The 21,417-nt window shown below is 45.6% G+C and overlaps 1 protein-coding gene across 2 annotated transcripts in view; it reads left to right on the forward strand.

Annotated features, from left to right (window-relative positions):
• The window catches only part of CACNA1H (calcium voltage-gated channel subunit alpha1 H), a 137,101-nt gene that overhangs the window by 83,888 nt on the left and 31,796 nt on the right, over window positions 1–21,417 (forward strand). The window contains exons 13-23 of one of the 2 annotated variants that reach the window (XM_080386510.1): window positions 3,646–3,736; window positions 5,892–6,100; window positions 7,771–8,205; window positions 8,900–9,000; window positions 9,413–9,536; window positions 9,677–9,745; window positions 9,855–10,039; window positions 12,207–12,333; window positions 12,945–13,070; window positions 13,804–13,893; window positions 14,761–14,974. In XM_080386510.1, the coding sequence (XP_080242636.1) occupies window positions 3,646–3,736; window positions 5,892–6,100; window positions 7,771–8,205; window positions 8,900–9,000; window positions 9,413–9,536; window positions 9,677–9,745; window positions 9,855–10,039; window positions 12,207–12,333; window positions 12,945–13,070; window positions 13,804–13,893; window positions 14,761–14,974 (1,771 nt within the window). The remainder of the gene's footprint in view (window positions 1–3,645; window positions 3,737–5,891; window positions 6,101–7,770; window positions 8,206–8,899; window positions 9,001–9,412; window positions 9,537–9,676; window positions 9,746–9,854; window positions 10,040–12,206; window positions 12,334–12,944; window positions 13,071–13,803; window positions 13,894–14,760; window positions 14,975–21,417) is intronic. The other variant, XM_080386511.1, reaches the window with a different exon arrangement.

The raw sequence follows: 21,417 nt of genomic DNA on the forward strand, positions 1-21,417 counted from the left end.
CTGTTTTGTTTATAAATAAAATGATGTATGCACACATATATTATCCAGGAAAAAAAAATTACTTTTTTCAAATTCCTAGTGCAAATGGAAATGATTTTGAGACTTACCGAAAATCATCCAGTCCCAGTTAAAGCTAAGAATAGTGGCACTGAAAGGGCTTACATTGTGCTTTGGGATATTTTAATTATTACTTTTTTAGTTCTGCAACCATCAAGAAGGGAAAGTTTTCTTAGTGCTAGATTGGCTTCAGAGGCACACAGACTCGGAAAGAAAATGAGAAAATGGCTTCAGTTTTCACTGCCTTACCTCCCAAGGGAAAGAGGAGAAAGAAATAATTTTTACAGGATTTTTTTTTTCACTTTTCATTTTTTCCCCAGAAATGGTATCATGCTCTCAGTTGCTGTGTTTAGATCACACTTAGACAAACCTTCACTGACCATGGAATATAACTGAAATATTCATGGACTAAAAATTCCTTTCGCTTAAGCCAGCACAGCCACATTTATGTCTTTCAAGGATGCCTGCATAGATTCATTATTAAAACATCCCTCCCAGCTTCCTCACAGCACTAGCAGAGGCAAATTAATTGAAACAACAGGAGCCAAACCCCAGTCTGGAAAAAAACAACCCTGAGCTACGTCGCTCAGGGCTATTTCATGGATGCTGGGGGTGGTGAGTGCCACCTGCACACACAGAAAAGACAGCAGTCCAGCTCATCGTTTTCAAAATTAACAGCTCTGCACTGCATTAGTAAGCATTTTAATGTCTTCAACAATGTGGTCCATGCCCTGAAGATCCAGCATAGCTGACCGATAAGAGCAAGAAGGTTTTCTTCAAGAACAAGCCTGCACTCCATGTGTCAGTGACTGGCGTTCATGCTGACACTGTTTATTTCCAAATTTGTGTAGTTTTCTCAGTGTCACCAGTCTCACCATATCCTGGCTTTGCTCTGGATACTATAACACCTTTGCCATATTCCTGTTCCAGTGCAACCTGTTGCAGATGGAGGTGGACATTTTAGCCACTAATCTAAGGCCAAAGCAAAGGAATTGCTGGTATTTCTACAGGCTCTGCAGTAGCTACTGTCTTCCAACCCAGAAGGGCATCTCCTCTAGGAGAGCTGTAGCTGTATTCAGGGTGGTTATGCTGGACCTCAATTCTGCTAGAAAACAACACAGGCCATAACAGACTAAAGTCTGTGCTAAAGTGATAGATTTTCCTGAACTGAATGCAGAAGCAACTGTTGACCATATGGCAGCTCAGAGTGTTCAGTGACCAGACGTGTCCGATATCCTCAGATGCCACCAATTGGCAAATCTGGCTCATGCCAGGGAGACCCAAACGGTTGATAACCGACATGCGTGACCTGACTGACTGGAACTTGCTCATGCTCAAGCAGTCTTGCATTTAGGCGCAGAGAGCCCTTGTACAGCAGTTCATTCCTGATTGCTTTAAAGCAGAACAAAGCTTTGTCCACTCAGCAACCTGGCAGCTTGCAAGTATCTTTGTGCGGTGCAGATCCCATTCCTTACCTGCCCTCTGGAAGGTTGAATCACCTGCTAATGTGAAGCCAGAAATGGGCAGCTTCATGCAATACTCTCCAAGGGTGTGATTACAGACCTTGCCAAGTGGCTGTCGCTCTCTGGCTCAGGCTTAATGGCTCATTTTGGAGCTGTTATGGACCATGATTTAAATGTGTGCAAGGAGTAGTTTTCAGAACTTGTATTATTCACTCAGTGCTGCCTCAGAAAAGGCTAGCAACCACAGGCATGACATTTGCAGGGCATGTTGTGCTCTGCACTCCCATTTATTAGAAACCCTGATATTAAGCCTATGGGCTTGTCAGTTGTCTCATAGTGAGCTATTAGCTGTGCTACAGAAAACCCTTTTGAGGGCTGTATTTTAGCTACCAGGGCTCAGTTCAGGTCTTGCACTTATAAATGTGTAACTTAGTTCTGGTTGCAAACCAAAGACGTTTACAATCTCCTTGGACAACTCCCAGGAAGAAGTATCAGTGGAGCTGGGGTTTCTTTTGTCATCTCTGGTTCTGTTGGAATGTTGGGAATATGGCAGAAATTCTTGCTTTGGCCTTTTAGACTTTGCCTTCTTACAGAGTGATGCTCTTAGCAGTTATAGATGACACTGCACTTCTCCCTTTGCTCAGCTGTTTCTTTTACTTCGATGGAGAGTGACTCCTGGGAGACTTGTGCAGCTAAGAGGGTGCACATCAGAGCTGCTCTAAGCCCTGAGCTATCAGTTGGTGATTCAGCAAGAACACTAAAAGTCGCACTGTGTATCGCAGTACAAAGTCTCTGCTTGATCTCAGGTTCTGATCTGCCTGTGGAGCAAGTTTGGCAGGAGTATCCCTAGAAGAGAATAAGCTTAAATGGCCACAAAACCATTTTTAGTACATTTGAGTTTAGGACAACAAACAAGACTTCAAACAGGAGTGCAATTGCATATTTGTCCTTACATTGTTCCCATGTCATTTTGAAATCTACCCGAGAGCTGCTCTGGAAAAGCAGACAAACCTTCCTAAATTATGCAGATCTTTCATCTACTCTGCACTAGTGCTTCTGCTCCAAAACAGAGAAGATGAATAAAGGAGCTTAAGCCTTTCAGTCATCCTGTCTCTTTGGCTGCACCAGTTAGCGATACATCACAGATGAAATTAAGTTCACTGCCACTTCACCACCACGTCTCTAGAAACCATGGTGATTGTTCAGGCATCAGTTAAGGAACTGTGCTCCTTTTTCTGGGATCAGCTGCTTTAATCCAACCATTTGCTATCAATTTGCACAGGTTTTTTGCAGTCTTGATGGATCAAACCAGTCATGCTGGCAGCAGCCTGTTGGAATTTCTCCTCTCTGCAGACCTCACCCAGCAGAGGAGAGAGAGGTCTTCTGTCCCAGGCTTGTACATTATTTAGGCTGATCATTTTTGGTAGCAGAGGCAGATACATATGAAAGGGAAAAATAACTGAACTTCAGGAAAGCCAGTCTGAGGGTGGTTGGCTCTTCTCTGTCCTGAGATGATGCTGTGCTGCCAGGCAAGCTAGCCACATTCCTTCTGCCTCAGCTTCAATATTGCCAGGAGATTTCCCAATACAATCTCGTTTACCAGCCAGCATGAAGAAAGCAAATCAGAACTGGGTTTTCAGATCTAAGTCAAATTTACAGTGCTGTCAAATAAAGAAGAAAAACCCTTCGACATCCTTTGACATTAAAACCTAAGTGCTTTCAGCTGGTATCTTGGAGAGTGCAAATACGGAACCTCACAATACCAATTTTTCTTAGCCACTCCTCTGATTACAGCTGCACTTTCGTGTTCTCCCCTGGGATACACTGTTCAGTGAGGCTGGGTGCAGTGTAGGAAACATCATGATGGCATTGCAGGAACGGTAGTCGCAATCACAATATCTTTTCTGTCCAAGTACGAAAATGAATCAAAACAAGGACTTACCTGGGCTCATTCCCCAGGGCAGTGTCAAAGGGAATTCAGCATTCTGCCCTCCTAGTTCTTGGGGCCACACTTAAACTAACCGTGGGGAGCTGAGGTCTCTCTGAGCTGCTAAGTAATAAAAATGGCTTTTGTGCTAAAGTTTAGATTAATTGGGTCTGTTAATGATCCTTCTCCTCTCTGCAGGGTGACGCCAATAGGTCAGACACAGATGAGGACAAGACATCAGCCAACTTCGATGATGATTTTGAGAAGCTAAAAGACCTCCGAGCAACAGGTAGGATTTTGTCTCTAAGTTTTCCCGGGACACTTGAGAGCTACAACTCTGCTTCTGCAGTCATCTTTTTGTAGAAACTTATGGGGGAAAGTGGAAGAATCAGTTTTATTTGGCAACTAATCTGATAGGTATCTTAACAGAGCAGCTATGCAAAAAGTGTTAGGAAAGCTAAATGAGCACTGATATTTCCTTTAAACAGATGTTTTTTCTAATTTAAACTATACCAGAATATTTAGATATGTCTCATCATTTCTTATGTATCATTACCACAGAATGGTTTGCTGACAGCAGTATTCTCACACTACTTCTCAGCAGCTTTTCACATCAATCATGTTCTCATCTGTTCTTTTTGGTTTCTCACACAAATGCATTTATGTGAGGTCTGATTGATGGAAATGTTGCTGCTCATTTGTGTTACAGGAGGGTCTGGCAATTGATTTGAGGTAAGGCCACATTGTACTAGTGTACACTAAACATGGAATAGTAGGTGACAGCCTTCACTCTGTAGAGTCTGCAACCAGACAGGGAACAAGAGGGGATCACACATTTTAACAGCATGACTAGCATGATGGCGAACAGGAGCAGGTTTAGCTCCTCTGTACTTTGATTATCAGCTTGTGCTCTTGTTAGGGTTACTTTAAATGCTTCTAAACCAGGATTTGTTTCAGCTAAGGAAATGGTATTGATTGTGGTGAGCAGATGGAATTCAGCTGAGGAAAGGGCAGAAATAATTTGTTGGGGAAGCTGAGAGAGAGCTGTGTCACAGCAAGGTGATGGGCTGCTCAGTCTGCAGATGAAGCAACAAATTCCAGACACCGAGCGATCAAATGAATGTCCAATGCAAATAGTTGGCAAGGAATGCACAGCACCAACTAACACACGGCACCAACTATACAGCAGCCTTGCACCAGCTATTTGCTGAGCAGCTTCAAATAGAAGAGTTCTAGGGAAAAGAAATATTGTCGCCGCTTCTCGGGTTACACACGAACAGAAAACAAGGCTAAACTTGCCATCAAAGTCCATGATTAATTGTGTGTCTCCATAAGCCTCATAGGTGCCAACCGGCAACTAAACAGCATAAGGACATTAACAATTCTATTACAGTGCCATTGGTCTGTAAACAGATACACTGGCAAGAGGAATGTGTAGTGCAGATTATCAAATTTCGAGCTGGATCTTCCACCCCTCAAAATGAATGCCAGTGTTCCCATGGACTCCTGTGGTGCAGATCAGGTACTTGTGCACAAGCCAGCATCTAAACAGATGATACAATAGAAGCACACTGCATTACAGAAGCAGCCAGTGGAAGAAAAATAGCAGGGGTAATGCACTCGCTTGGATTTCTCACTACAGATTTGTACTTCTTTCCTGCTGGTCACAGATGCTCCCATACTTTCCCCTCCTTAAGACTAATTCTGCAGTTATTAAACCAGAACCCACTAAGCCAAATACAACAGAAGTTAGTTCAACTTTAGCTTTGTGTTTGAAATTAGGCTTTTGGTTTTTAATATTACAGCACTCCATAGGGCTGGATGTGTTATGTCTGGTTTGTCTTCAGTGTGAATAGTTTTTTTTCTGGTCTGTACTTGCCATATAGCTGAAATAGATGCTTTCTGCAATTACCACAGGGATGTGCCATTAGATTTCTCTGTTACAAGAGGTTTACTCTTCTAAAATGTGTAAAAGCAACTTCCATTTCCTATCCCCTGACAGGTGACTAAAGACAATGACTAACGTTTTCGTAGCGCCTTCCCCATGAAGGAACTTTGAGCACATCAGAACTGCATAAAAAATCTCTGTGCGAGACAAGGAGAAGAGATTAACTCCCTAGGGTGAATTTAGCCAGTCCTCAATGTCTTTTCCCTGAAAACTCTCCCAGTCCCCGAAAACTTTCACTCTCTAAATCCCAAGAAACAGTGAGAAAGAAGCTTCCTTTGGAGAGCAATGAGTTCCAAGTCCAGGCAGGGCTGAAGGTCTCTTAAAAGGTTGTGACATTTGCCTTTCAACATGGTGGGAGAGATCTTATTGCCTACAACATTTCATCTCCATTTGGCAGAGTTCCTGGAAGACCCAAAGGGCAATGACCATTTTGAAGAGTGATTTCTGTAGCTGTAGCTGAGCGTTCACCTTGTATTCTCTCTCCCCTTCTCTCCAGAGATGAAGATGTACTCGCTTGCCGTCACCCCAAATGGACACCTGGAGGGCAGGGGAAGCATGCCACCTCCTATAATCATGCGCACTGCTGCCACACCGATGCCCACACCGAAGTGTTCCCCACACATGGATTCAGTGCACACTTTTGTGGACTCAAGGAGAGGGAGTAATGCTTCGCTAGATCCCTTGAGCTATGATCAGAAGTCCTTGGTAGGTTCCTATTGCTAGCAACTCTCCCTCAAGTGCCTGCAAGCAAGTGTGTGGGTGTGTGCACGCAGACATTGCTGGAAAACAAAAAGGAGGTTGATAGAGGTGAGAAGTATGTGGAAAGGCAGGAGGAGAACAGAGACAAGAGGGAGAAATGAATCATGTGCTATGCTGGGGCAGAACAGTGACAATGTAACAGTCAAGGACAGTGACTATATGAAGAGGTGAGACAGGGATGTACTGGGATTCAGTGTTTTTCTGCCCATTATCTGATTGGAAGTCCATGCCACCTTTCTGGACAGACACAACCTGAGACAAGTCGTAAATTCTTGCAGTTATTCCAGCAAACCCCTCTGAGGAGGAGCAGGCAACTTCTGCCAACCACACTGGCCATTTTGTGGTCTCTTGGAGAAGCTATCAGGTGTTCCAGTGAGGGTGAGGTCTGCTTCCCCCCACAGTGACCTTGAACCCACCTTGTATCAAGGGAAATTAAGCAATTGACCTTACCAACACAGCAGCTGAGCTCCAGTTACAGTACAGCAGCCCCATCAGAGGGGAAACAGGAAACAAGGTGTAAGTTGACCAGTTGCCACCAGGCACAGCTCACGGAGCAGAGTTCTGGCTGGAGCTGACTGCTTTGGCAGTGATTGCATTTTGCCTGCTACAGGGGAGCGGGAGGGTGGCTCTATGAAAACAGAGGGAGCAGAGTTAATAGACAAAGTGGATTTCTGCTGCTGCTTATCTCTCCCGTTCCTCTGCTCTGTAACTGCAATATCATGTTCAAATCAAGGCGGCGGACTGTGAAGGCACTTCACACAGAGACAGAGGCACTATCCCCTTTGGTAAGCTGCTTAGTCAAGGTAGTGCTTTTGAAAAGAAAATAGAGATGACTGTTGTTTGCCTGGGGGTTTCATGGGATTGTGAGTTGCTGGAGAGGGTTGTTCATCATTTGAATCCTTTCTGTGAGACCACATCAGTGCCACTAGCCAAGGGAAGATGAAGCAGTCAGAGAAGAGCTGGCCAACACCGAGAGGGAGGAGGAAGGAAAAGGTTGCCTCGTTTTGTGCTGGGAGGAAGCCATGGAGGGAAAAAGAGTTTTCCTTCTAGCTTTTCTGCTCTGACCTGAAGCGCTCTCATCCTGGCAACCACCTACCAGCCACAGTGCACTGACAGACTGATCAGTGCCAGAAATTTGCTGTAAGAGAAACATTCATTCACCTCCTTATGCAGCAAATTGAAGAGAAAGTAATGCAAATAGGGGCACAATTTCTAACAGACACTTGGGTGACTCAGTTGCCAGAGCCCCTTTGGAAGCCAGGGAAGTTGTGTGCTGAAAACACTTGAACATAAGAAGAGAAAATGCCACTTCAGCAATAGTGCTTGGGTTCGGTTTTTATGCACAATTAATGTTGCCGGGACAGTAGGAAGGCAATGCAGAACAGGGGATGGGTGGCTGTGCTGCAGGTGTGGTTCAAAGAGTACCTTCAGTGTGGGCTTAGCTGGGTGCTTGGCTCCCATCTCCAGCCATTGGCATGATGAAATTGGAGCAGTGAGGAAAGCTGGAAGGGGAAGAGAGAACTTGCAATGTGAGGGGTCTTCCAGCCTGGGTAAAATGCCATATCCTTTGGCTTCCTCCTGCAAACAAACTCTTAAATGTCTTTTTCTGCTCTCAGTCCAGCCTCCGCAGTTCCCCTTGCACCAACTGGGGCACCAGCAGCAACTGGGGAAGCCGACGCTCAAGCTGGAATAGCCTGGGCAGAGCCCCAAGCCTCAAGAAGAAGAACCAGTCAGGAGAAAGAGAGTCCTTGCTCTCTGGGGAGGGGAAAGGCAGCACAGACGACGACTCTGATGATGCCAAGTCCAGCACAATCAGTAGGCCCTCCCTGCACCGCCAGGCAGAGTCCCTGGACTACCGCAGCACCCTGGACCTGCCTGAGCTGCTCCAGTTGCCCACCATGCGCCACTCGCTCAGTGTCAGCCCCATGGCCGTTCTGCCTGCTGAGTACCAAGACTGCAACGGCAAGATGGTTCACGTCCCAAACGAGTTCTTCCTGCATGTCGACGGGCACAAGGAGGATTCTGGGGACTATGAGGATGACATGGAGGATGTGAGTTGACGAGGAAATCAGGTGTTCATGCGTTAAGTGGCTTTTCCACTCCAAGCAGGCTGATTAAAAATCAGCTTGGAAAGGTGTTACTGCCTAATGGCTGATGTAGACAACATGAATCCAGATCCAAGGGATGGGCCTCCACTTCCTAAAGGTTTTTCTTTTTTGGCTAATGGGTTGGGCTGTTACATTGCAGTGGTCTCTTAGAAGGTAAAACTGCAGGGGGATGTGTATGCGTTTGCCTAGGGTTTTGGACTGATTGAGATTGTCCCACTTGCCCAGGATGCCTGCAAAAATGAGCTGTAGGCACAACTAGCTAATGTCTTTGCTCACAAGAGCTGTTTGGCATCTTGAAGGCTTGAAAGTCTAGAAGGAATGTTTTCTATTTAATGTTTTGGCTGTTTGAGGCCTTTTTGGTTTTGGCACAACTTTGGATCTCAAAATGGTACCTGCCTAGAGGTCTTGCCTTGTCATGTTCATATCTCACCATGTGCAGCCCCTTTCTCCCACCCCTTTCCTCATTGTTTTGTTGGATAAAAGTGACAGTGCTGGCCACGGCTCTGTCCCAAAAGTCACGACTGCCTACAGGTGCTATGAAATGCCATGTACTGCCCCCTTTCACAAAAGGACTGTGAAAGTTGAAGAGGCAGGAAAATAAAAGAGGAAGAAAAGGTGTTTCTTCTTTTCTATCCAGAGTTACTGCTACCGGATTCGAAAAGTCCTGGAGCCCTACAAACCACAGTGGTGCAAGACTCACGAAGACTGGTCCCTCTACTTGTTTTCCCCGCAGAATCGGTAAGAAATCCCAGTGAAATGCCAGTCCACCAGGTTTTTGTGGTAATGGAATACTGCATTTCTAGCTAGCCTTCCCTTGAGAAAAATCCCTCTCTGATGCAGAAGCACTGAGAGTTTTAGAAATCAAATTCCTGATTTTTAGGTAACTCTTTCATTGCATGTGGGCAGATTTGTTGCATGTTTCACTCCATGCCTGCCTATGAAGTGTAGTTTAACCAGCATTAATAGCTGTTATTACATCTTGTTTACTGCACTGATAATAACAGCTGAAGCTTGTGGAGACACTAGCTCACCACCTGGACTGCTGCTGGTGGCACAGCTGCTGAAGGTTTTCAGGGATGGGACATTCAGGTGGGAGTCTCTTGCTGACTTAAACATCTGAAGGACATTTTTCTCCCCACCGTTTCTTCAGGTTCCGAGTGATGTGCCAGAAGGTCATTGCCCACAAAATGTTTGATCATGTGGTGCTGGTCTTCATATTTCTCAACTGCATCACTATAGCACTGGAGCGACCAGACATAGACCCACACAGCACCGTGAGTACCTGAGTCATTTTCTTCCTTGATCCAGCATCCAGATCTTAGTCTTGTCAGGGAAAGACCCTGCAAGATGAAAAATGTTTGTTTTCTAGCATCTTTAAGTAACTTGCCTCTTTTTGTTGTTTTGCATTTTACAGGAAAGGATATTCCTAAGTGTTTCTAATTATATCTTCACTGCAATCTTTGTGGCTGAAATGATGGTTAAGGTAATTACATCTTCATCCCATGGCCCATAGTGAGGCCTAGCAAAAAACAAAACATGGCAAAGTTATGATCTGGGTGAAGATTTAAATGTCTCTCTTCTCCTGGCTGTAGGTGGTAGCTCTTGGCTTTTTCTCTGGGGAGAACACCTATCTGCAGAGCAGCTGGAATGTCCTGGATGGAGTCTTGGTCTTTGTATCTATCATTGACATTATTGTCTCCATGGCGTCAGCAGGCGGAGCCAAGATCCTGGGTGTCCTTCGTGTTTTGAGACTTCTGCGGACCTTGAGACCTCTCCGGTATGTTCACCGACAGGGTGGCTGTTTGTGTTGATAGATCAAAGAGTTTGAAAACATGCACGTGATCTGTCAAGGTCTTGCTTAGTAACACAAAAAGCTGAAACACAGTATGGGTAGAAGCATCTTTGGGGAGCTCTTAACTAGTGAAACTGTTTGAAAACAGTGAAATGAGTTGAAATATAATTCATCTTCTCCAGCACGGAAAAGAGCGGATGGAGTTTGGAGTGAGAGGTGTTGTCATACTCAGGCAGTTAGTGCAGTGAATGCCTCCTCCACACTGCATTTTTATCACTGTTTTACAAATCAGTCTGGCTCCTTGTTAAACTGCACAACCTCACAGTCATTCCCAAGCAAAGAGGTCGTGTTGGCTGGGAGAGAATTTGTGATTGAACAGGTGCTGACATGAATTTGATAAGCTCCAGCATCTATACCTGCTCTCCCGTGCCTGCATATCTAACATTACCGCAGAACAATTTAGCTAGGCAGAGGAAGGTGAGATGCTTTCAGTATTTCAGAAAAGGAATAAAGAGAATTAGTATTTTTTTTACAATTATGCAATAACAAAGGGTGTTAATGCTTGGGGGATTTTTACCAACTTGCAGCTCCTATTCTATTTCCATCCTGCTTGGCAAGAAACACAAGCCTTTTTTCGTGACATTTCAGGGGAAATAAGATAGGCACCTCTAGAGACCTGTAGGCTTTCTGATTAAAAGCTGCTTGCTTGTGAGAGTAATAAGAAGAGGCAATCATGTTAAGGCCCATGACCACAACAGCAACAGCTATTTGCTGCTGTGTATTTCCTTAGTGACAGGTAACTTTGCAAGTGTTTCTGTCGTTTCTCTTGCTCCCACGCTCTGTTCTGCTGGTGGCTTCAGGGTCTCCTTGCAGTGCTGCCTCACCAGGAGCCACTCTGGGTCACCCGGGACAAGCCTTGGCCTGGCTTTTGGGGCACTTAGCACACATAACTAGGAACAGGAATCAGGGCACGGGCAGTTCGTAAGTAAATGTAAAAGGAAAAAAGGAAATTGGTCTTGGAGAATAACTAGGCCAGATCCTATTAATAGAGAGGAATTCATCACCTCTCACGACAGCTCCACTTATCACAGCCTCTTCTGGGATTACTCCAGGGACCATTCCTAACACTTTGTAGGTGCAGTTCAGACTGCCACATCATTTGCTGCCAAACAAGACCCTATTTGAAATGCTTTGTCCCTGCAGTGCACCACTCTCCTCTTTTCTGTCTGACAGGCATGAAAGCATCATTAACTGTGCAAGCTGATGCCACCTGCAAGGACTCATACCCTCTCCCCTCTGCAGGCCCTCCTGAAAAAAAACTTTTATGTTCTTCAGTCAAAACACCCACCTTCCCAGGAAAGCTTGCTTCGGCTAGTTACATTTATGTGTGCAAACACATTTTTTAGACACCCATGGGAGAGCCATTCTCCAGGCACTCATACAGGAAAGCAAAACACTTGTTCTCCGTAATACCCAAAACATGCTTCAGGCCGTGCTCAGAGCATGCCTGGCCTCTCATTGCCTAGCAGCAGGCAAGCAAGCTGCTCTTTAATGGGTGACCCTTTGGCTGTGGAGCTGTTGATCACATGTTCCTGTTAGTTAAGAGTCAGTTCAGGAACTAATTAGGGAACAAATTGAAATTACTTTGAAAAGTTATGATGGGGCCCAGGCCAGGAGGGCAGGTGAGCACTTATGCCTGTAGAAAGAAGACAAGACACGCTCTGTAGTACCACCGTGAAGCTGTTCACACATGTTGCATTAGGAAGCAGGCTCCTGCCTGGTGTGTGCCCCTCTGCTTGGACCAGAGAGACCTCAGAGGTGATTAGCTCTCTTGAGTAAGGTACAAATAGCCCTGCAGCAGGCACCTCTGTGATATTCTGCTCATAGAGAGTATTCCCTCCTCACTGTTACTAGTAAGCAGTTTCCCAACACCCTGCTGACAGGGTGTCTTACACTTTTTTATTTTCATCTAATGTGACCGTGAATGTTCTGGTTGTCCAAATAAGTCACTAATTGTCTCTGAATTCTGCCTGCAGGTAGAGGAGGGTTGTGTTAGCTCTGCTGCAGCCCAAGCAGAGGAGGAGAAGCAACCATACAATAACAGGGCATGCATAAAAATTAAAAGCTTTATCATTTTGCCATTTTTTTCCAGAGTCATCAGTAGAGCCCCAGGTCTGAAACTGGTGGTGGAAACCTTGATCTCCTCCTTGAGGCCTATTGGGAATATTGTTCTCATCTGCTGCGCTTTCTTCATTATCTTTGGGATTTTAGGGGTCCAGGTAGAGTATTTCCTCCACCGTGGCCATCTGTAAGTGACTGCTGCAAAAGAGAAGTTGTTTTCTTTGCCATCTGGGGTTAAGGTGGAAGTAATGAGTTTAATCTCTCCAAAGGAAGATTTCAGTTAGGTGTTAGGAAATAAGAGACAGGGCCTAGAAGAAATGCTCTGGGATGGGGTTGGCATCTGCTCATTGGAAGGTTCTCGGGATTAGAAGAGCAGTCCTCCCTGATGAACAACACAGCACCAGCTAGTCCTGCCTGAAGGTAGGGGAAGGAAAAGACAGATTCCCAAGATCCTTCCCAGCATAGTGTGCTACAATATATATAATATCTTTTCCTTGGAAGGGACGTTGTCATCTTCCCCACAAGGCAGGACTGGCCTCCAAGATCACCTTCCATCTGAGGCAATACACAACAATGTCTCAGGGCCTAATGTTCCACAAGAGGTGTCTTCCTGCCACGTCTGTTAACATAGGTATCTAAGCTGGAAGGAAAGGAAATGAATTTGAAATTGGCAAGGAACTCTACTAGGGGAAAGAAAAATAGATCCTGGGACAGACTTTTCAAAACTACTACTTTTTTTTTTTTTTTTTTTTTTGCTTCCCAAATACAGCTTTTTAAAGGCAAGTTCTACTACTGTGATGGTCCTGATGTAAAAAACATCACTACAAAGACTGACTGCACTAACGCACGCTACAAATGGGTTCGGCGGAAGTACAATTTTGACAATCTGGGACAGGTAAAGTCCTCATTTGCAGGGATTTTCTGTACCACTTTTTAATGGATGAGCACTTAAAATGTATTCCTTAAGCAGGGTGTGGAACTTCCACCACAGGAAGTTTTCAAGAATGACACAGGCACTCATCTATCAGAAGCAACCCTAGCTGGGTAAAAATGGATCAGGTCACCTCTTGAGCTCTTGCAGCCAGATTTCCTAGGGTTATACAATTCTTTGTTTATAGGAGTGTTGTCTTAAAGCCACTGCTTCAGCATACCATCCCTCATGTGTGGACCTCAGCTGCCACTTTAGTCTCTTGACATCTAGCTGTTATGTTTTCAAATGAAAAAAAATAAGGTATTTTATATTGGCTGAAAAGCGAGACAGCCCACAGTAGGAGCAGGGATATATTACTGCTTTTTAAAACCCCATACCATTGGGCCAGCCTGCGATATTGATTTTTAATCATGCTTTGGTGACCAGAAACCCTGCTGTGTCTGAGGAAAAGTCAGCTTATATGCGAGGGAAAAGGAGCATTAATGACTGTAGTTTGCTCACTTTTAAGCTAGATATGGAAACAGGTAAAAGCAAGCCACAACAAGTTGTAATTCTCCACCAGCTCCAGGCCAGTTGATGTGTTATGAGTTGTGGGCTGGTTTTGCTGAGAAGTGTCTGTTGTTAGTTTCTTTTCTGGGGACTAAAATGCAAGGCCAATCTTTTCTGTTTGTTTGTTTGTTCGTCTGTTTTCTTACAGGCCCTCATGTCCTTGTTTGTCCTTTCCTCCAAAGATGGCTGGGTGAACATCATGTACGATGGTTTGGATGCCGTGGGTATTGACCAACAGGTAAATGTACTGCAGAGTCCAGACCTGTTGCTCTCAGAAGTCTCGTGCCTGGGTGACTGGTGTTTTTCACGTCCCAGGAAGAAGCAGCACTATAGGACTGTCCTGAGGTCTTGCCTGCCCATTGGGCTGCCCAGGTCTTCCATTTTCCACTGAGTAGCTTTTACAGTGGCTGTGCCCTGTAGTATACAAACAAGCACTGATGGAATTTTTAATTAGAATGATGTTACTTGAGGAGGACCGCACGTGCCATAGCACTGCGGCTTCGTGAAAGGTATGATGAATAAGAGCAAACTTCCACAATGTGGGAAACAACCAGGAATGTTGTGAAAGAGACATTGTTAAGTTTGTGTGTTATGTAGCATTTGCAAAGCAAAGTCAAGAGTCTTAGATGACTAAGTACCCCATCAGAGCTACAGTAAGTAGCTTAACTTTGTACTTACTTTGTACTTAATTTTCCCCTGCTTCTGAAGATCTTGTTACAACTGAGAAACATTAACCATGAGCCCACATCTCAAAAAAAGTAATCTGGACCCTACCTTTAACTAAAATGATCTTGCAGGTGTGATGATGCACATCCACCGAGACTTATCTTAAGCTGTATGAAATAAATGCCAAAATTATTAAATCCTGTAAGCCAACTTGCAGAGGCTAGGACAGGTTTTACAACAAAAGTAAAATTTTAGTCGGTGAGAAAGTGAATGAGAGGAAACTGTTTTGGGAAAAACCTTTTAACTCCTCCCAGTCCTCTCCTCCTCCCCACAAAAGGGTACTGTGCTGTCTTGTTGCTACAGAGTGCCCAACATCTTGACTTATACACATCTTGCCTATGTCTCTTCTCTCTTGTTTTTTAATTCCCCACGTCACCAGCCCATACAGAACCATAACCCTTGGATGCTTCTCTACTTCATCTCCTTCCTGCTCATCGTCAGCTTCTTCGTGCTCAACATGTTTGTGGGTGTGGTGGTGGAGAACTTTCACAAGTGCCGACAGCACCAGGAGGCAGAGGAGGCCCGACGTCGGGAGGAGAAGCGGCTGAGACGCTTGGAGAAAAAGCGCAGGAGTAAGGAGATATACCTGTCTGGTCGGTAGACTGCGTTACAAACCAAAATCTTTCTGAGCCCTGCCTGCTCCCAAAGCAAGAGTTTCATTTTCCTTTGGTTTTGTTTCCATGGGATTCAAGAGGTTGTTTTGCTTCATTACCTCTTCGGCGGCACCTTAAGTCTTGGGTAGCCACCACCCTGGAATTGTTCTCTACAAGCCTGATGTGAAGCATTACCTGTTTACTTGGCTGGGGAGAAAAATCCTCCTCCAAGCAGAGTCCTCTATCACACTCTGCAAGGCAAAGGTGTCCCAAGCACCGAGCGGGAGCTTGCGGTGTGCCTGAGGGATGCAGTGAGTAAACAGCTGCAATGCTTACTGTGTGCGTGAAGGCCAGTCCCAGGGGTTGCCCTCTGACTTAAGGGGCTGCTTGCATCTGATGATGGTGGTGGTTTGATTTATTAATTCTTTTCTTAGACACAATAATTGTGATGCTTTTTAGAGTCCTAGCGCATGGCCCCGCATGCCACAAACATGCTGCATGAGGGTATGAACAAACTGACAGCCCTGGGGAGAGGAATGGAGCCCCAAGATGGGGCTGTCCAGAAAATTCTTCTCAGGAAGATGTCCATTACAAGAGATGCTTGCCCCATCACACGCTGGGGGAGCCCTTTATTGCTGAGCAATGTGCTGGAACTCGGTTTGTCCTTGCAAACAGTCTACATGGAGATACTGGGCAGATGCAGGGCTGTTAGGGTGCAACAGGAGGACTTTAGCCAAAATGTGCTTCTTAGTGGACTTAGTAGAGACTGTCAGACCAGAGCAGAAAACCACCTGAGCTTGTGCTGCTTCTTGACCCAAACCTTCCCAGGGGTTCTCATGTATTAATTCTCATCCCCACCGCCCCTTGGCAGGCTCCATTAGGAACAAGCTGCCTATAGCATCTGGCGGGTATTTCCAGAGAAACTGCCAGGAAACCAGCCATGCTGACTTCCCAGCCAGTTTTAATGAACAAGGATAGCCTACCTTAGATGCTGGCAAGCATTTTTAGAGGTAAATGAGGGAACATGGCTTGGCCACTGTGATCAGAGATGAGCTTAGTCAGGGATAAGGCTTGAGAGCTTCTTCTTGCCCTGCTTGCTGCAGCAGTCCTGTGGCTCTTTGCCTAGCCTTGTGCTGCCCTGTGTAAGACCCAATATCTTGTTGTGACAAATGGCTAGTGTCTCCCCCACATCAAGCCATAGGTATACGTTTACAGGTGGGAAAACTGCAGTTAGATCAAATAGCCTTTTGCCTGGCTCTAAAGATGTAGCAGTCAGAGGCTTTGCTAGTACAAACCCCAGACAGTTTCCTCCATCCATCCACATATGATTCAGAAGGCCGGCAGCTGTATCCCTCAGAGTTCCTCTCCTGCTCTTGTGCTCCTCTTTATTAGAGCCATGGGAGACCTCAGCACTAAATGTCTGCACCATGGTCTCCACAGTGAAGGCCAAGCCCATTTCATTTTAGCTAGCTGTCAGTTAAGTAGCTGGGTTAAAAGAAAATCTAGATCAAACTAGCCAGCTTCAAACAGATCTCTGCAGAAATTTAGAAGAGTTCAAATGCAATTTCATTTCTTTTTTCACGTTTTGGTTTTTGAGTTTGAGATTGCAGCTAGGATTAGAAGTGGAGGTCCTGAAGGCACCGTTTCCAGCACGATAAGAAATCAGTTTCAAGCTCCTAAGTGTCCTCCTGCTTGTCCACTATTTCTATCCCAATGTGCACACATGCACGTGCACACACACCACACACACAAAAGCATATTTGCAAAGAACATTCAGCATCCTTAGAGAAAATAGACTGGGGCACAGGCGAGGAGGGCTAGCTTAACCACAGCCAGTGCTATCCCAGTGCTGTTCCTGATTAGTAAGCAAATCTTATTACACGCTCGTCTATGGCTCACTGCTTAGACACCAAAAAGAGCCAGTCCCTGTCAAAGTGATGGAGACTGTTTGCCCCTCCTTTATCCAGCTACCTCAAAGGATAGAATCAAGGAGATATTTCAGACCGCAGACCCAGGCATTGCACAGATGTGGGTTGTAACATTTGACTGAGAGCACGCAGGGAGGAACACAGCTTTCTAGAAGGTGATCAAGTCCGATATAACAACTGAGAGGCTAAACGTTTGGCCATGTGCTGGGCTTCCAGGTGGTTACCTCAGATTGCCTGGCTCTGAGGTCTTCTACCCGCCTCTGTTCCACATGGACAGCTCAGCTTGGCATCCAAATTTGAGTTGTTAACAAGGTGAAATCAAATATCTGATACACATTACTTTTTATATTTTAATGGCTATTTTTAATTTAAATGGGAGACGTTTTCACCTCTTGCATAATTTACAAGATGACAGATTTGGTGAAAAAATGTGGCAGACTCAGAAAGATGTGAGATGTGGTTGGTGCCATGTGTGGCAGAGTCTCTGTGGGGGGGTGTCTGTGTGCACGTGTAGGTGGGGGATGCTGCACAGTGACGGCAGGCTGGCCAGCTTCCCGTGTGCCCCAGCACCGTGCGTCTTACCCGTATGGAGGAGTGGGCAAGAGGCCACTTGCCATGGGGTAGGATGGGTACAGGAGACCAGTAATTCTGTGGAATAGCAAGGAGCCTACCTTAGGAAGCCTAGCAGAGAGCCTTGCTTTTACTTCAGTTGCCATTTCTGGCATTTGGCCTGAAGACACCATAAGGGAGGAAGAATTAGGGCTGTTAACAAGAGCAAAATCCAGCACAGCTAACAGATGTACTGTCTGAGCAACACCGATTCATCTGGACTCGCCCTGTCTGCCTGGCGTCTTGTCTTTGTGCCCTGTGTCCTGTCTGTGATTTCCTCTTTGTGTGTTTCTGTGTATTGGGGTCTTTGGGCATCTGTAGGTCCCTACACACACAGAAACGCACCATTAAGCCATAGGGGGCTTGGGCTCAGGCCTGGAAATGGGTTAGACCTCTGTTTATCAGTGGGGGCCATCCCAGCAGGCCCTGGGTACAAATCCTGTGTTCTGGAGGCTGGGTCCAGTATTTGGACCCCGTGTACAGAGCTCTGACCCTGGCAGAGGGATCGCTCCGTGGAGGGGACAGTCCTCCAGCAGGACACAGCTCCTTCATCAGACCCCATGCAGGAGGGATGGGGAATCATCTGTTGTCTGTTTTGGGGTACTTTTTAGGCCTTTCAGGAGCCTGGCAGGAAGGTCCCTCTCAGCCCACATCTCTGCTGTCAGGCACCACCTCGGACCTTTCCAAAAAGTTTCTTGTCTCCCATCTGAGAGCCACTTCCACAAAAGAATCAGGACAGGGTAAAACCCCGTGCCCCTTGTCAGTGTGCCTTGACTCTCTGCTCCTGTGACAAACATCACTCGAGGCTCCGGCAACAGAGCTTATGGACCCAGCATGTCAGCCACAGGGTCCAGCCGTCATGACTGGGCTGCGATCAACGCAGCTGAGGCCAGGGCCAGCACTGAAAGAAGGTGCTGGGTTTGCCAGTTAACTCTGCTCACGTGAGAAAAGATGGCAAGGGGTTAGCACACCATAGAAATGCATTTGTTGTGGTTTCAAAGGCAGAACTGCACAGCATACTTTTTCGCGTGAAGGTACAAGTTCAAGATACATGAGAATATTTTTCTGACGCAGTCACTACCTCCATCCACTGTATCTACTGTGTTAATAAGTGTAGTGTAATTTAATAATCCTGCAGCTCCTAACCTTTTAATGAGGTTCTCAGAAGACATAGACCAAAACCAGCCTCCCCACACTAAAGTTTTTGATTAAAACCACATGGATAGGCTTGGTCTCCTCTGTATTCAGGATATGGGGCCAAATCCAACGGGTTTGTCTCTGCTGTGAAGCCAGCAGCCCTGGCTCGCTGGGCAGAGCACAATGTTTGGTCAAACGCAGGCAGTGCTCTGGGCTTCCAAGGCTGCAAGCAGGGTCTGGGTGACACTGGGAGCCGAAAGCAGTGCAGGCAACGAAGAAAGAGTTGGAAATGCCAGACATAGCTGGGGGGAGGCCCTAGCTGGGGAGCAGAGAGTGTCTTTCAGAGTATCAGCAAGTCAGTTGTCCCTGGGAAGACCCCAAAAACGGAGAACTTGGAGAAGGAAATGCTTTTTCCTGATTTCCACTCTGTATGAGATGAACGTGGCCACTGCCATGTTTCTCTGAGGCATTTCTCAACACAGAGCTGAGTATCTGGGCATTGTAGAAGGAAGAGGCCAGTTTTGTTTTAAGACCCAGCAGAGATGCCTTTCAAAGCACTGAGTCTAAGCCTTTCTCTCCAGGGGTGAGCAATTGTGGGCAGCACACGGTTGTATTTAAATTAGTCCACCCTCTTAATGCCACAGCTATCTCTGTATCCAGCAGAAACATTCGAGCTGTAACTAACGTTTTGGGCGTTGCATATCTGAGTGTTTAGTATTTCCAACTAGGGAATTATCAAACCGTCTTGCTTATTTTTCCAGGCAGCTGCAGGTATAGAGCTTCTCTGTGCCAAGCATGCATATAAACCCATTAGGGCTTTCTAATGTTTCATGCAGAGGAGAATAATGGAGGAGCTGTAGCTAACAATTGTAATGCCAACCTAAATGCTTTTAAGCTAGAAGACAGTGCTTCATTAATTTTCATGTCAGCAGAATCACAAGCAAAGAAGTTTAAATACTCTGCAGAGAGATGAGATTCAAACATTAGCCAACATGTAGAAGTGGGGGCGAGAAAGATCTGTGGTTTTCCTTCTGCATGTGTTTGATGGTTTCTCCTTTCCCTCCTGCATTTCCACCAACTCAAACCATCAGCTGCAGATGAAGGGATACTTGTCTGTGTTTGATATAAGTCTGCTAGTTGGTTGGAGTCTCATCCCAAAAAACATTTCCCTGGAGAAACCAGGTACAGGTTGCATTTTGGCTACTGTAATTAATGATGCATTAGATCTCCCCTGTTTGCTGTGCCCACATCCCCATGGTCCACTGTTCTCCTGCAGACCCCACGTCTCTCGTTGAGCAGGCTGTAGCAGTAGGTGTGTGCAGTGAACGCTTTTACCCAGACTGGGGAGAATAACGTAGTATAGTCTCACTAAGAGGTAAAAATATGTATCTGAACTGAGAGGAGGCCAGAGCCACTTGCTGTGCTGTTGACTGAAGTAAAACTCCTGTTCCTAAAGGGACCAGGGATGAACAGTGATCCAGCAGAGCTGGGGGCCTTGAGGCAATGAACCACAGCCTCCCTCCTGCTCAGAGTGGGTCAGAGCTGCAGTGAAGCTGTGTGGCTGATCTCTCACTGCTTTCACCCTGCTGCAACCCCTCTGTCTTCATGGGATTGTCCTGACCCAACACCAGCATCGCCCAGAGCAGAAGCTGGCCTGTCCTCCCTGCACACCCCTGCTCACTACCATTGGCCTCGCATGAGCAGTATCTCCTCTAATGGACATTGCATGGGTTACTGCACTGAGCATGACAGTGTTGTTGCATGTGTTTCAAAGCGTTGTCAACTTTATCCCAGACTGTCCTTGTATGTGTGTCCCCAGTGGAAATTTCTTTTTCATCTGTTAACCTGGCTTCAGGGGGATAGTGTATCCTAAATAAGTAAGGCAGTCCTAGAGCTCCCGCATCCCAGGTCAAGTTAAACCTGTCCCAGCTTTCCCGAGCACCCAGTTTACCAGGCATAGCCAGCTCTGAGCACTGGCAGAGTATACAGACACAGACCACTGAGATGCTTTCACACAATAGAACAGGCCCACCTTTATGGCTAGGTGGTTCCCTCTTATATTTCTATATCCAGCCCATATAAAAAGAGAGCTGTGTTGCTGACAGGCAGCCTGGAAGGTTTTCTGTTCAGCAGCTTTACAGTGGAAAACGTCTTCTTGTGATTATGCTTTAAAAGTATATAAGTACTTTATAAAACATAATAAAAGCCTGATCTTAGGCTGAATAATTAATCAATGACTGCATTTGGACAGGTTAGAAAGCATTTGCAGTCACCTACAGCCTGTTTTCCTTATGTGCTGCTAGGCAGTGTATTCACGCACTGCCCATCACTGCTAATGTTCTTCTAAGATCCATTGATCAACCATTAGTCACTAATAAGTAGTCCCTTAATATAATGCTTGACTATTCAGGGTATTCTTGGACCTCCCAACAAGCTGGTTTATTGTGTTTCCAAGAAGACATTTAAAAAAAAAATGAAAAAAAAGTATGTCATAATCTGGAGAACACATGAAAGCACATTGTGCAGGCTTAAGTAAATATCATACTGCAGTGTTTTTATTACTGGTTTTTAGACACATCGGAAGATTATCTGGGCTTGGTAGCCAAGACAGTCCCGCCAGTCCAAAATGACTGGTAGGACTAAAGCACATGAAAGCAACAGAAAAACATTCAAAAACAATTGTGTTTGCTTTCATCTTGTTTTTCCACACCCATTAGCAGAAAAAATAAGTCTAGGTGACCCTGGTCAGAAGGAAATGTTTTCCAAATA

The sequence above is a fragment of the Falco punctatus genome (assembly GCF_963210335.1).
Source record: "Falco punctatus genome assembly, chromosome: 4".
Lineage (NCBI taxonomy): Eukaryota > Metazoa > Chordata > Aves > Falconiformes > Falconidae > Falco > Falco punctatus.